The 16,188-nt window shown below is 38.5% G+C and overlaps 1 protein-coding gene across 6 annotated transcripts in view; it reads right to left on the minus strand.

The window, feature by feature from the left end:
• Nucleotides 1-16,188, minus strand: part of RIC8B (RIC8 guanine nucleotide exchange factor B) — a 116,820-nt gene that overhangs the window by 100,212 nt on the left and 420 nt on the right. For all 6 annotated transcript variants that reach the window (XR_003001390.1, XR_003001389.1, XR_003001388.1 and 3 more), the window contains exon 2: nt 8,903-8,950. Coding sequence is in view for 3 of the 6 variants with exons in the window: in XM_024732161.1 (XP_024587929.1) it covers nt 8,903-8,950 (48 nt within the window). In the remaining 3 variants the exon portion in view is untranslated. The remainder of the gene's footprint in view (nt 1-8,902; nt 8,951-16,188) is intronic.

Below are 16,188 nucleotides of genomic sequence, written 5' to 3' on the forward strand. Positions count from 1 at the left end.
TGTTTCAGTGCCATTTGTTAAAAGCCTATTCTTTCCCCACTGAATGGTCTTGGCACCCCTGTCAAAAATTAGTTGACCACAGACACGTTGGTTTATTTCTGGACTCTCAGTTACTATTCCACTGATCTACATCTATATCTATATGCAGGTTTTTTCCAGTAAATATGTATTACAAGATCCACAGTTAGCTGAGTCTGCGGATGCAGAACCATGGATATGGAGGGCCAACTATAAAGTTATACCTGGGTTTTTGACTACTCAGGGAATCAGCGCCCCTAACCCCTGAGTTGCTCAAGAATCAGCCGTATTTATGTTTACCTATCCTCATGTCAACACCACACTGTCTTGATTATTGTTGCTTTGTAATAAGTTTTGATGTTGGGAATTATGAGTCTTCCAAGTTTGTTCTTTTCAAGATTCTTTTGGCTCTTCTGCATCCCTTGCAATTCCATATGAATCTTAGAACTGGCTTGTCAATTTCTACAAAGAAGCTACCCAGGATTCTAAAAGGTATCTCATTAAATCTGTAGATCAAGTGGGAAGTGGTGCCATCTGAGCAATAATGTCTTCCAATCTATGAACATGGGATGTTTTCCCATTTCTTTAGATCTTCTTTAATTTCTTTCAACAAAATTTTGTAGTTTTCCACAAAACAGATTTACTGAGTTATTTCCTTAGTTGTTGCTCTAGAGCTTGATTAGTGTATGTATGTGTACACACACACACACACACACACACACACACATCTTAACTTACCAGAATTAGCTCCAGATTTAGATTAATTTAATTCCAGTGAGATATAGAAACATTACTTCTATATGATGCTATTCCTTTCCCCTCTTTTTATGGCATTATTGTTATTCATAGTATAACAACAATTATTACTTGATATATAATTTGAAGACACGAAGGAGAAAGGACAGCAAGTATATATGTATAACTTTTGTTATATTAGCCTTCTTATTTATAATTTCTGGTTCTCTTGATTTGTTCTTGAGGATTAGAGTTACTATCTAGAGTCACGTCTTTAGTCCAGTACAGCTTTGCTCTCATCAACCTTTGTGCTATTTTTGGCAAATATATCACATTTCTATATGTTATTGGCTGAACAATATATCATACACATGCTGTTTTACACAGATGCTTTTAAAATCAATTAAGAGAATAAAGGAGAAGAAACATGCATTTATATTTTATAATTACATAATTACCTTTACTAGTTCTCTTTTGGGTTTTTTTGTGCATTCAAATTGCTGTTTGGGGTGATGTGCTTTCTGTCTGAAGAACTTTTAGTATTTCTTGTAAGGTGGATCTAGAACAAATTCATTTTTTCATTTACCTAAAAATGTCTTTATCTCCCCTGTAATGTTGAAAGATAGCTCTGCTGGATATAAGATTCTTGGCTGAATTTTTTCTTTGAGCTCTTTGAATATATTATTCCACTGCCTCTGGCCTACATTTCCGATGAGAAGTAAGCTGTGTATATCACTGAGGTTCCCTTGTAAGTGGTGAGTCATTTTTCTTTCCCTGCTTTTAAGATTTTCTCATTGTCTTTGAGTTTCAGCATTTTTACTCTAGTGTGGCTGTGGATCTCTTTGAGGTTATTCTACTCAGACATTATTGAGTTCTCTGGATATGTAGGTGTTTTCCAATAAATTTGGAAAGACTTTAGACTTGTTTTTTTTAAAAGAATGGATGCACTTATAAATTTATTTATTTATTTTTGGCTGCGTTGGGTCTTTGTTGCTACGCATGGACTTTCTCTAGTTGCAGTGAGCAGGGGCTACTCTTCATTGTGGTGCACAGGCTTCTTATTGCAGTGGCTTCTTTTGCTGCAGAGCATGGGCTCTAGGCTCACAGGCTTTAGTAGTTGCAGCACGCATGCTCAGTAGTTGTGGCTCACGGGCTCTAGAGCACAGGCTCAGTAGTTGTGGCACACTGACTTAAGTTGCTCCACAGCATGTGGGATCTTCCCGGACCAGGGCTCAAACCTGTGTCCCCTGCATTGGCAGGTAAATTCTTAACCAATGCACCACCAGGGAAGTCCCTAGACATCATTTCTTCAAATATTTTTTCTTCTCTTTTCTCTCTCCTCTCCTTCTGGTACTCCAGTTATGTGTATGTTGGTATATTAATGTTGTCTCATATTTCTCTGAGGTGTTCATTTTCTTTATTCTTTTTCCTCAGTTCTTTACCTTGTTTACACTATTGATTTATCTTCAAGTTTGCTTATTCCTTCTTCTGCCAGTGTGAACCCAGTGTTGGGCCTCTTTAGTGATTTCTTTTTTTCAGTTACTGTACTTTTCATTTCCAAAATTTCCATTTGGTTCTTTTTCTTTTTAATAATTTCTATCTTTGTATTGATATTCTTCATTTGATGTGACATTGTCATCAAACCTTGCATTACTTCTTTAAATATGGTTTCCTTCAGTTTTCTGAATATATTTATAATGACTACTTTGAAGTCTGTCTGTTAAATCCAACATCTAGTCATTCTCACAGGCAGTTTCCATTGCCTGCTTTTTCCCCAGTGCACAGCTCATTCTTTCCTGTTTCTCTGCATGGCTTTTTTTTTTTTTTTTTTGAAACTGGACATTTTAGATAATATATTATATCAACATTGGGTAATGCTTATACCCTCCAAGATTTGCTATTGTTATTTTTTTATTTGCTCAGTGACTGGCTGAATTATTTTAGTTAAGTATATTTTCCTCCTCCTCCCTGCAGATGTATAGGGCTCCTCCTCATAGGGCTCACCCTTTTGTATGCCACAGTCATCCTGGGATAACAGTGGCTTTGGCAGGCCTCTCTTTGACTTTCTTTCCCTGACCACACCCAGCTGTTAAGCTCCACTAACTGCAGGCTGATTGATCTATTGTCTTTAACAATGCCTTGGGGCATAAACTGCTCTACAAACTGAGCCAATTTATTAGGGCTCCTTTGAAGAGATAGTTCCTGAGGTAAGTATTTAAGATTTGTTCTAACTACAGGAGGGTTCCTCCCAGCTGTCTTTCCTACTTTCTTTCTAGCAAACTACCTAGCCGTCTGGTTAGCCTTATATTTCCAATGAATCTGTCACTCTCCTCCCAATTTCCTTTCACCACAACCTGTACTTTCAGGCAGGAACTTCACACTGTTGCAAATTAAGTTGGTTCCTTTGGGGAGAGATTCAGAGCTCACTGTTATAAGCTCTGCATGTTCCTCTGGGCAAAATTCCTGAGCCTGGTTCTGATGCTGAGGGCGGAGACAACAGCATGCTTCTTTCTGAGTGACACCTCCTTGAGAGCTCAACTGGAGAGGACAGGGGAACAATAGACCCAGAACTCCTCAGCTGGCCTCTTCCAGGGTGGAACCTGTGTCCCACCAGCCAGGGTGAGTGCAACTGGGGCCCTAATATTCTCAGTGGTGCCCTACCCAAAGTAGAGCCTCTGTCCCATGAGTGGGGATTGGGTGAAAGGAGGGAGACCCCACCTCTCGGCTGTATTCACCCAGAATTTTGTCCCAGCGACATGTAGCTAAGGCAGGATGAGAAATGCTGACCTTACCCCTGTCTCTACTGGGTAGACAGCCTTCCAACTGAGAGCTGAGGGAAGTGGGAGCTCCGTGTTCTTGGCTCCATCAGTTTGGAGGAGAGTCTCCATCTCTCTCCACTGAGAGTGGGAAGACAGGGAGCAGGTCTCGGTTCAAATCCCACAGACTTTCACTCTTCTGACTGAGTTTTAGTAGATTGTCCTGAATAAGTGTTCCTTTATTGACTGCATGATCTTAGGACTATTTCCAGAGACTTTAAATGGCTGTTTTTAAAAAAATAACCAGTTTCATTGGGGAGCAGGTCCATAAAGCTCTCACACTGTCATGGCTGGAAGCAGAACTTCTTGATGAGTTTTCTATATGAGAAAAAGGATCCGAAACTCTAAAGTGTAAATCAGAGATACTACTCTTAACATTCCCAGGAAGAAATCCTAAAAAGTGATCCATACAGAGATCATGTATGGACTGCCACATCTATGGCTTACTAAATCAGAAGGGCTGTTCTGTTTTCTTCCCACATTTAGTCCTTCAATACCTTGGCAAAACATCTAAAATAAAAAATGGAGTCTGAAATGAAGTTTAAATTGTTTCATTTTTGAACTACTGTGAGGCATTCATCCTGGCCTATGATATAATTCAGCCTTCTAGTCAAGTTTTATGCCAGATCCAGCTGGACAGAAACTTTAAAAAGTAAAAGTTTTAGAACGCTTTTGGTAGTGTGTGTGTTTGTGTGTTTTAAAGAAATCAAGATGTTAAAAAGGATTATCTTTTAAAGTTATTGGTTTCTAAATGAGAATTGTACTTGCATCATATATCAAAGTATTCCCTAAGGTGAAGACATCAAATAAAATTTGAGTCAAATTTGCAAGACACACAAAGCTCATTTTGTTTTAGTGAAAACTGGAGTTTAACAATTTCAAATAAGTAAACTAAGTGTAAAAGGCTTTCAGAACAAGCATCCATGCCTCAAGCTATTCCTAAGCATGGATTCACAGTATAGGATTGATGGTTCTATCTTGGCACATTTTCCTTGGCGGACTCTAATATGCAAAATTACCCGTTCATTTTCTATAGTCCACAATGGCAACCCTCAGTATGCATCCATAGCTGAGAAAGCACCAAACCAAACACCATAGGAAAATAGCCAACTTAGGAACTAAGGCCTAACGCAGGACCTGGCACACAGGAGTTACTGAAAAAATATTTGTGGACTACAGAGATCTCTACTAATATGCCAAGTACATCCAACTTTGGGGAAAAAGAGTAAAAAGAAGAAATATTTCAAATGGTAGAATGGACTTTTGTGTTCAAATAAATTTATTTCACTCCATAAACTGGCTCCACAAGTGATACTACCTCCAAACCTAGTAACATTTTTATGTTCCCCCAAAAGGAATGTGTAAGATAATCATAAAGGCCCAATTTCAAAGAAAATAAATGATTAAAAAGTATACCGGTCTTTGCTTATGCCCCCAATCACACTACTATAAAAGAATATATTATCACATATAATATGTAATTATCATATTCTTATATCATTATCATTTACTATAACAGAAAAGTTCAAAATACAGAAAAGAGAAATTAAAATATCATCCACAGTAATAATGCTAAGCCACTGTTTTAGTGAATTTCCTTGTAGACATTCTTCTTTGCATAGTTTTTATTAGTTTTACATGGTTGTGATCATTCTGTATGAATACTTTTGTATTCTGCTTTTTCAGTAAATAACATTATGAAATGTGCTTGAGATTCTGCTCTCTAGTTAAGAGAATATCAAACTCAAAACCAAACCGTATGTACAAGTTATGGGAATTCTGGCCTCCACTTAAGCTCCAAGTCCCCTTTATTCATTTAACAGGTGTTTATTGTAGGTGCCTATTTTGTGCCACATGCAGTGCTGGGGACTGAAAATACAAAGAAAAGTAAGCCAGAATTTTCATCCTCAAAGAGTTCTCAACTCAGTAATTACTCTCTGCCTTCACAGAAGTATGAGCTTACCTATGTGAGTTTGAAGTTAATGAAATAAAAGCTTGAAATTTATTTTTAACTTCACTCTTTTGAGGAAAATTACTAAATACATAAAGGTTTATCTCAGACAACAAGTGACGTTTTCTGCATTTAATATGGTTGTATTCTTATCTTACAGGTGAAAGAGCTGCAATTCTTTTAATCATTTTATGACAGTATTTTTCAACATTTATTGCAATTAGTTCCTGGCCTTGAGATCAGGTGTATTTTAGAAACCAATATAAGAGCTTTCATTTCCTCAAGCTGTGAATTTTCAGATTATTCATCATACCTCCCTCCATCCTACATATTTGCATGGTATATGTGTTTATGTGCTGGTAGATAATCACAGCCACCAACTGAGGTAGAGAAGATGTAAAGCAAACGCTTCAATAAGCACAGGTGCTTATACCCAAATATATCATGAGCCACATGCACCTGGAACTATTTGCATTCTATGCACAAACATTAGCAATTGTATCTGACTTTACTTCTCTGGAAAAATTTAAGCATTCCTAGTTGGTAATTTCCTTTGATATTTTCCAGTTTAAGTCTAGTTGCCTAAATGGTGTCTCAAGGTATGAAATAAGAGATAAAACAAGGTACTGAGTCATAATTTCAAACCATCTGAGATATACCTCAAGTGGTAATGAGTGGGAGCCATGGAGCACTGAGCAGTGAAGGAGCTGCACACAATAGCCAGAAAACCTGTTCTCTATTCGAGGCTCCACCACTTACGAGTGATATGAGTGTTAACAAGTTGTCATTAACATAAGCCTCAGTTTTCTTATCCATAAAACTGGGATGGTGATATTCTCACCATACTCACAACATTACTGTATTACTAATGAAAAGCAAATCTTTCTAAAAATGCAAAATGCTACGCGTTAGGACTTAGGTCTAAGGATCATTACCTTATAACCAATTCCTACAAAGTTCGTATAATCAAGTTTTATTTTTTGAAAGGCTCTATTTCCTTACATTTACTTATAGGTTGCCACAAGGTTTTACATAAGAGAGGTGTGTTTTTCAGAGCAACAGCACCTGTAGTTTATTGAAAGGGGCGCTGCTGTTACCAAGGAGCTGCTGGTAGAAGGCTCCAGAGACATGTTTAGGAAAGAAAAAGAGAACTAGGGCAGCAAAACAAACTGGATGGTAATTTGAGTTCCTCTTATTTTAAGATTGGGTTTAATGTTGGAGACATGCCTACTATTCCATGCCTCTCTACACTGAGAACTTAAAAGGCTGTTAGGATGTAGAGCCTTTAGAGAAGTCCAATAATTTTGACTTCAAAGTCTTTTTAGGGACTTAGGCATGAAGAGTCTCTAATGGTTTTAACCCTTGGAGACTGAAATAGTTTTGTTTGCCAATGTTTTTCCATTAATGAAGATTACCTAGCTAGGTCCCTAATGACATTTGTTTATATCAGACCTCCCAGGAAGCAGCAATCTACACGTAATACTGAAAGTAACACTAGTACAGTAGTTACTGTCACCAAAGATTTAAAAGGCAGTAAAATACTTGGAAAATGTTAGGTTTTGCTATTATCCTACAGGAAACAAACATGCTTCATTAATAACTGTGTGGGAAATTTTTTTCCCCTTAACTGAAAGTCATATGGTGTGGGGGGGATCTCTGTCTTCATGCACTTATTTTGACCAGTAAAAGCACTACCAAAGATTCTAGTGTCAGATTTACAAGGCACCACAGAATCTATATAGTACGGATCCTCCCAACTAAACCAAATAGCAGCTGCCTTCCTAGCCTGAATACCTATCATGAGTATATTAAAAACATGTTCTTTTTAACACCTTGTTTCTTTTTTCTTTTCATGTAACTATCTCTCCCATTAGCACATAACAGTCTTTCTCTTTCTCCCTCTTCCTCCCTCTTTACCACAGCACAATATTCCATTATGCAAATGTATGCAAGTTTCTGCAAATATTCCCTAATTGCTGGAGGCTTTATTGTTTCCAATCGTCTGCTACTATGTACAATGCTTCAGTGAATAACTTTGTTTACTTTATTTCAATCTGTCCACAGAATAGATCTAAAAGTGACACTGCCTGGTCAAAGGGCAAAACACATCTGTAATTTTGGTACATACCGCCAGTATATGCAAAGGTAGGAAGTAGGAAACAGAAGGGATGTGTATGTGTATGTAACTGGAAATATTTCATATTGCTAGAGCATAAATTACAAGGGAGAGAAGCAACCAATAGGCTGCAAAAAGTAGGCAAACTTCAGATCACTGAGCATCTAGGTCATGTTAAGAAGCTTGAACTTTATTCTATAGACAAAGAAAGTTACTCAAGGGGGCATCACACAGTCAGATTGTTGTTACAGAATTATGGACAATGGACTGAAAGGACATATAACTGGAAAAAGCAGGCATAGTTAGGAAACCGGTACAGTAATCCAGATGAAGGACTGAACTAGGGCCGGGGTTAAGGAGAGAATGTACTGAGAAATCTTAAGAGGCAAAGTGAGCAGGATGTAGACAGTAAATATGGGGGTGGAGGTGAATAGAGGGATGATTTCAAGGTATGATCAAATCACTACCAGCAAAGTACCGGATTCAAGCTATTTCTCTAGCAGCAACAATACGTTTACACAGATTCAGTCATGCTCTTACCTGGTCTTAGCATTTGTGAGGCCAGGGATAGCAGTATAGGGCCCAGCAAACAGACAGGCAGAATTGGTGAGCTTCTCCTTGAGCATCATGCTCTAATCAACTAAGTAAAGCAACCACGGGTGACCCCAACAGGCCAACATGACATTTCATAGCTCTATCTCTGATGCACCCTCTCATAATAACTCCTCTATTCCTAAGCCTCTTGACCCCATTTTCCTCTTTGCCCATGAAGTCAGTGACCAAGACAACTGCTGACAACATAAATAACTGCCAGTGCAGGGAACAGTATGTGTTTGAGGGGCAGCTGCATGAATAGCTGTTTTTCCACAACTTAACCCAAAGCCAAGCTTTACTATAAACCCAATATTACAATATTAGCAATGCATTTTTGGCAGCCTGCAGTCCTGCCACCAAACAAAGTTAATCGCTGGAGATGAGAAGATATGGATGGGAGTCCGCTCTGAACCCTTCCCATTCCCCTGATTTATGCAAATGTAATGGTCCTATGGGGATGGAGCAGGAGGGTGTTATGTGTAATCCATACTAAACCTGGCACTTGTCTTTATTCCCAGAGTTTCTAAAAACCAAACTGAAGGGAAACTGAAAAGTAAACTATCAGATGAAATCAAGTCCACTGTTTATCAAGTCCATGAATGAAATACATACACATACAGACACACACACACACACACACACACAAACACACAGAGTAACACCAAGGCTTACCTTTCTTTTATCTTCATCTGTTGATTCAAATTTGAAAGTAGCCCTATGCTGAAGAGAGAAAAAAGGGAAACAGTGTCATTTTAAATACACAGATTTTTGATTTTGCTATGTTTAAAAATACCTAATGTCTATAAAAAAGTTGTCTTCCCATATCATGTCTCAAAGTTCTTATTAAAGTAAGAGAGGCATGTAAGCAAATAATTGTAAAGCAGTACAAAAGACTAAAGCAAAAATATATACAGAAGAGACATAGTACTGAGCCACTAACTACCGAGGGAAATCTGGAATTCTTTGCATATAGTACAGAACATTTGAGCTGGACCTTGAGGGATGAATAGGAGTTTGCCAGGCAAATGGAAAGCATTCTAGGGATGGAAACAAAGGCTCATCTGTGAAGTGGTATGATGTATTTGTAAAATAAGCAGCTCTGTCAGAGAGAAACACAGGACACATGTTAGGGGATGAGAGGAGTGGAGAAAGATGAGAATGGGAAAGTAAGACTGGACAGAGATTTGGAAGGATCTTCCAATGTTGCTGAGGAGTTTGTGCTTTCTTTATCATATGCAATAAGAAATCACCAGAGAATTGTAGATAGGGAAGAAATTGATAGACTGGCATTTCATAAAAGTAATTCTCTAAGAATGAGGGTTTAAATCATGGCTCCACCACTTATTAGTTAAGCAAGTAACAAATTATAACTGTATTTCCCATGTGAAAAGAGGGGGTACCCAGTTCACAAAGCTGCCATGAGGGTTAAAACAGCTACGACATATAATGTACCATCTCAGTGCCTGGAAGATAGTAAACACTCAGTAACTATTAGGATGATAAAAATGATGATGCCAATGATATTGAGGAAAAATATTTGAAAGAAAAGAATGTCATGACTCTCCTGAAATGACTGGCAACACTATATTTTCCACTCTGTAGCTGAAATAGAGAATGGAGTAAGTTGAGTTGTCCACTGCCAGAGAGTGATGGTACCCAAAAAATAGAGCATAAAGTTCCTCAATCTCTTCTCAAGTTTTATTCAAGAGAACCAAGTGCTCTTATGGATCCTAAGTTTTCATTTAAAAAAATCTTTACTGAACACCTCTCTGCCTTTCCTTTGTATTTCTCATTGGCAACATGGCAACCCACTAGGAGTTAAACACAGTAAGTACTAAAGATATCATCATTACAGGTGGCTCTGCATTGACAGCTTTGCAGAAGAAGCAATTTTTGAAATTAAATGAGATGGAGAAATGTTGACAGAGAACCAGTTCTGAAAGTAAGAAATGGTCAGAGGGAAGACTTAGAGGTAATAGAGAAGGGCCATTTGAGGAAACCTAAGAGAAGCTGCCTCACATACCGTTTGCAAAACAATTAAAATGGATGTCAGGTGGTAAGACCTTGGATTTAAAAATTTATACCTGAATTGGCATATAGGTGACAGGCAACCAGGGGAAGACTCTGAAGGAGGTGTGAACTCATTCTGGAAGAATATTTTGGGTGGTAGTTTACAGGCCAGATCAAAGAAGAGCAAGACTGAGGATATAAAGCCCTCTGAGAAATGGGCATCAATAATCCAGGAGTGATATTGCTGGAGGCAGTACAAATTGACACCAACTTCAAAAATGGAAGTGATTTGGCAGCACCTAATAGAAACCAGAAAAATATTCACAGCCTTTAACCCAGAACTTTTACTGCTAGAAATTTATCCTAATGAGATCATCCAGGGGAGAGAAAAATTATATATGTAATCATATTCACTGCAGTGTTATCGAGTATTATGGAAGAAAAAAAAGAGACAACCTGAATATCCAACAATAGGAGACTGATGAAATAAATCACTGTCCATTCATCTGAGAGAGTATTATACTGCCATTTTTTAAAAAATATGGCTAGGGCTTCCCTGGTGGCGCAGTGGTTGAGAGTCCGCCTGCTGATGCAGGGGACACGGGTTCGTGCCCCAGTCCGGGAAGATCCCCCATGCCGCGGAGTGGCTGGGCCCGTGAGCCATGGCCGCTGAGCATAACAACATGAAAAATTATTTATGATGGCAGTAAGTGGAAAAATAGTAAAACATCAGACTGTATGTCTATGATGACAGTACCTACATAAATGTATGGATGATTTCAAACAAAGGCTTGAGTGTTAAAATGCAAAAATAAAAACAACTATATAGGGTTGGTGGAATTGCTGGTGATTCCTTTGACAAAACTCATTGTTGGTATATTATTTTTACAATTAAAAGAAAAATTTTATATAAAAGGTAAATAGACTAATGAATGAGCAAGGAAAGAAAGAAAAGAAGAAAAGGAAGAAACAACAAAGACTATAACTTAGGAATCTACAGACCCAAGGTTTAGTAAAAACTAACATTGAATAAAAGATCAAGAATTATTAGATTGTACGGTTATAAACTGAAGCTTAGTAAAGGTTCACTACAAATGAAAACACATAATTGCACTTAGAAACAAGAAACTTAATTTTTGCCATTATATGTGAAATATTAATTCCACACATTATCTGGAATAAATGTACCTAGTTGCCAATGTAATAGTTCTCCTAAACTTTTTTTTTTTTTTGCATTTATGGTAAGGGAACAGAAAAAGAAATCGTCTTTTGGAAAGCCCCTTGTTAAGTTATAAAAATATCTTTTAAAAGGTTTCTACATAGAATTAAATCTCTCAAGGTGATAATTTAGAATAGTATCAAGGACTAATTTTTATTTTTCTTTTTAAATGCAAGGCTGATCCAGTTTCAAAACCGCAACATTTAAAAAAAAAAAAAGAAATAAAGGAAGGAAGGAAAGCAAGCTTTCAAAAGCCCTAACTAACATGAGGGCTTAATTTAATTAGCAAATATACTGGTATTGTGAGGCAGTACAAATTGAATTTAGAATATGGCAATCCATTCAGAAGCAACCTCAAAGTGTGAAACAAAAAGTCCTCTTACATAGTCCAGGATATTTATATATCCTATTCAAATGTGGAGGCTGTACTTCTAGAACTGTCCCAATATTAGGTCCCTATCAATCAGGTTCTTCTAGCACATAAATAAAGACCTCACTGCTATCAGTGTTGTTTTCCTCTCTTATGAGGACTACTCTCAGAGACCTACATGCCTGTCTGTATATTAAATAACTTTTACCTTTCATTTGGCCATAAACTCACCACACTTCCATAATGGAATCCTACTGGAGCTTGCTAAGGGGTAATCACATGTCTAGGTGGCCTCTATGGCCACCAAGCCACCTCTCTGGTTATCAACATAATTGATGATGATGCTAGGCCTCAGTTTCTTCTCCTATTAATTGAGAGTGTTGGACCCAATTATCTTTGAGGTTCCTTCTTGTCTAAATACCCTGGATTCAAGGAACTAAGATACTACTACGCACCCTCAAGGCTCTTGATCACTGTTTGTTGTTGATAATCATAATGATGCCAACCAATCTCTCTACTAAATCTGTTAGCAGAACAAGCCCTAGGGGAGGAGAAGCAGCTTGGACAGCCTAGACTACAGCAATATATACTTCCCACATTAACAGCTCATTCTATTACTGGAGTGGGGTGACTGGGACCCAACAGTAGCCAAAGGAAATAGTCCTGAAAACCCTTTCTCTTCTGTGCTCAATAACACAGAATAGACAGTGGAAAGCCAACAGGGCCTTGCAAAAAGAGCCCTGGATATTGAATCGAAGACTAGGTCTGCCACTTCTAGCTATGTGCCCTAAGGCCTGTAGACAGTTACTTTGTCTTTCTGAACCTCAATTTCCTAGTCCCAAAAAAAAGGGAGAATACTTCAGTCACCCTCATAAGTTTTAATATGTGATGACATGTGAAAGCACGTAGGATAATACATAGTACATAGCAGGCACTCAATAAATGCTATTAGATGAACTGAAAGTGAAAAAGAACAACCACTCTTCCTATCTTTAAAAAATACTTTCCTATGCTGAGTCAACTTGCATTATGCCCTTGAGAAACAGACAAGTTTCATTTTTTTCTAGGATAGATAGATCTTCCTTCTCCCCAAGACAAGAAGGGTCAGTAAATGAAGGAAGAAATCTTGAAAATTAGAATCTCCTTAACACAGTAGACATTAGATGTTACCTGGAGCCAGATGGGTAAATGTTACTTTAAACATGGTACAAGGTATTTTGCTAACCATTAAAAAGTGCACGGGTCAAGGAAAAAGAGAAAGAATGGAGTATATTCTCTAATTTTTTTTTATCAGGCTATGTCAACTCCATGCCACATGCTTAATTCCTGACTTTTTTTGGTTCAAAACTAACAGTTATGGGTTTTTCTTCAGTGCCAGGCACTGTTCTAAATGATTTACACATATAAGTGATTTAATCCTGACAACAAACCTATGATGTGGGTACTATTATTATCTCTGCTTGGCAGATGAGGAAACTGAGACACAGCAAAGTTAAGTACCTTGCTCTATGCCACGCGGATGGTAAGCCGGGGATCAGAGTTCAGGCAGTCTGGCTCCAGAACCCGTGCTCTTGCCACAGGACCTCTTGAGCACCTTGACCATTAGTGAATGCCTCCTACATGCATTATGCACAGCGTTCAGCATTATACTTCACTTAATTCAGGTCTCATAATAACTTAGGTGACAGAACCCTATGCTACAGATAAGGAAACTGGGACTCAGCCTTAAAATAACTTGTCCATAGTCATGACACTAATAAATGGCAGATCTGAACCAAGATTTATCTGACTCCAAATTCCACCTTCTTTCCATTATACTTGCTGCCTTCTTTTGAGAACGACGAACCAATCATTCTCTCTCTACATCATTCATTTCCCTTCTTGGTTAGACTCCTCAATACCCCATAATCACTTCACTCTAAACATTTCCCAAATCCATGCTTCCAGATAAGGAAAATGAGGCACATGGTGATAACCAGGTGCTTTTTCAGGGTTTCAGACTCCATTTCCCATAGAGCAGGGCAATTTAATTCCACCTCCCCGTTCTTACTGCCAGACCACTGCAATCATGCTTCCCCTTCTTCTTCATCTGCCTCTAGTGTCTCCTGCCTTGAGGGGCAAAGCCCCACTGCCAACATAAAACTCAGCTATTTTCTTTGTACTCTGGACCTACTATAATCAGCATTAAACATGAGAGCTCTTCTCTGAAGGAGCTGGTCGCGCCGGTCCACATCAAGACACAGCATTCTCAAGCGTGGTCCCCAAAATACCACCCCAGATGATACACGCTGGGCATTACAACTTTAAAGCCATTCCCAATGTGAAAGGAGAGCTGGGGATGTCCAGAACTTAAGCTCTGACAGCACTTGGCCAGGAGTGTTAAATGGAAACCAACCTGGAGGGAGATCAAGGAGAGGAAGAGATAAACTGGAGGAAGCAAATCTGGAGTTCTAATTAGTTTAGCCATGAAGGGAAGGAGAAAATATTGAAGGAGGAGATAAGATCCAGTTCGACGTTTTTTCCTCCTCCCTTCTGCATAGAAGAAAGTTCCTATTTATTGCTGGATACCTGGGATATAATAAGTGCTAAATAAACACTACTTGATTCAACACAATGGCCAAGTTTTCTGTTGTATTTCTTTCTTTTGAAAATCAGTTTGTAGCTGCCTCAAATCTTTTTTGGAAGGCAATTATAAATCAAGTTGAATGAATATACAGTCGGGCCTCCATATCTGCAGGTTCCACAACCGTGAATTCAAACCAACCATGGATCAAAAATATTTGGAAAAAAAATTGGAGAAAGTTCCAAAAAGCTAAACTTGAATTAACTGGCAACTAGCTACAAAGTATTTGCATTGTATTTACAACTATTTACATAGCATTTACATTGTATTATTAGTAATCTAGAGATGATTTAAACTATAAGGGAGGATGTGTGTAGGTTATATGCAAATATTATGCCATTTTATATAAGGGACTTAAGCATCCATGGATTTTGGTAACCATGGGGGAGGTATAGGGTACTGGAACCAATCCCCTGCAGATACCAAGGGATGACTGTAATCTCCACAACATGTACGTCTGTGCATTAAATTAATTTCTCCTAAATTACGCAGATACGCAACAGTAAAGCGTATCAGAAAGTGAGGAAGCTAAGATATGAATAGAACTGAATCCATGCATCCTCCCAAAGAAAGCAGCATGGTACTCTAAAAGAGCAGTCAGAAAACCCAGATCCAAATCTCAGCCCCATCTCTCAATGACTCTGTGGACTTGAGGTGACATCATCCTAAATTTTATCGTTTGTGAAATGGGAGTACCACCACTTTCCTCACAGGATTGTTGGGAAGACTAAATGGGAGTGAAGGTGCCTTATTTTTTTTATCTTCTCCACACGGAGCAGAAATGGCATACTGGCAGCTCAACAATACAAAGTGTATGGAAGTGCAGTGGTGGGCACACAGCAAACACAGAAACACAGAAAGGGAAATTATGAATGGAGGCAAATGAAAGGAAGAAAGATGTTATATCTAAGGTGTGACATGGTGTTGGGTGTGTTTTCACATAAGTCAGTTATTTCTATAAAGTGGTCTTCTAAATGGAAGAATAAAGGTGTGGTATGTTACCTTCAAGACTGAGCATATAAAACTCCTGGAAGGTAAAGTAATGGAGAGCTAACGGGTCTTGCTTGAAGAGACATTCAGAGAAGTGACTGGGATATATAAGATACCTTTTTCCTGCAGAGTTGTAAAGTGGAAAGAATAATACCTAGGTTGGAATCCCAGCTCAGAAGTATGACCTTGGGCAAGTTACTTAACCGATCTAGAATCTCAATTGCAAAATGTAGATAAAACCTCACAGGATTGCTGTCAAGATTGAAGGAGATAATGGATGGCAAAGCTGTTAATGTGATACAAACAACAGGTATTATTAGGAGTTAGTCTGCCCCCAGTTACAACACAGTATGTCCATGACCTTGGCGTGATTTCAGTTCCTAGTGCCTCGGTTTTCTCATCTATAAAATGGGGAGGATGATGCTATCTACCCTGTAAACTCTCTGAGAATCAAGTTGGACCATATACATGAGACATCACGCATTGAAAACTGTACAGTCCTGTACGTATATAAGGAACTGCCATCGTGGCCGATACGTTTTATGCATGTCAAGGCCCGTGTTTATACACAGAAACACGTTATTTTTAAGCTATGCAGGTGAGGAGGACTCGCGTGCATTTATGCATCCATGAGAGGGGCACAGACGCACGCTCACGGATTCCGGGGGTGTGACTTGCACGCTTGGGAAGAGGACCGTGGGACACACTGCTGGGCCGGAATCAGAGGGGTGGGCGCTAGGGTGGGG

The sequence above is a fragment of the Neophocaena asiaeorientalis genome, unplaced genomic scaffold, assembly GCF_003031525.2.
Source record: "Neophocaena asiaeorientalis asiaeorientalis breed wild unplaced genomic scaffold, Neophocaena_asiaeorientalis_V1.1 scaffold418, whole genome shotgun sequence".
In the NCBI taxonomy this organism is placed as follows: Eukaryota; Metazoa; Chordata; class Mammalia; order Artiodactyla; family Phocoenidae; genus Neophocaena; species Neophocaena asiaeorientalis.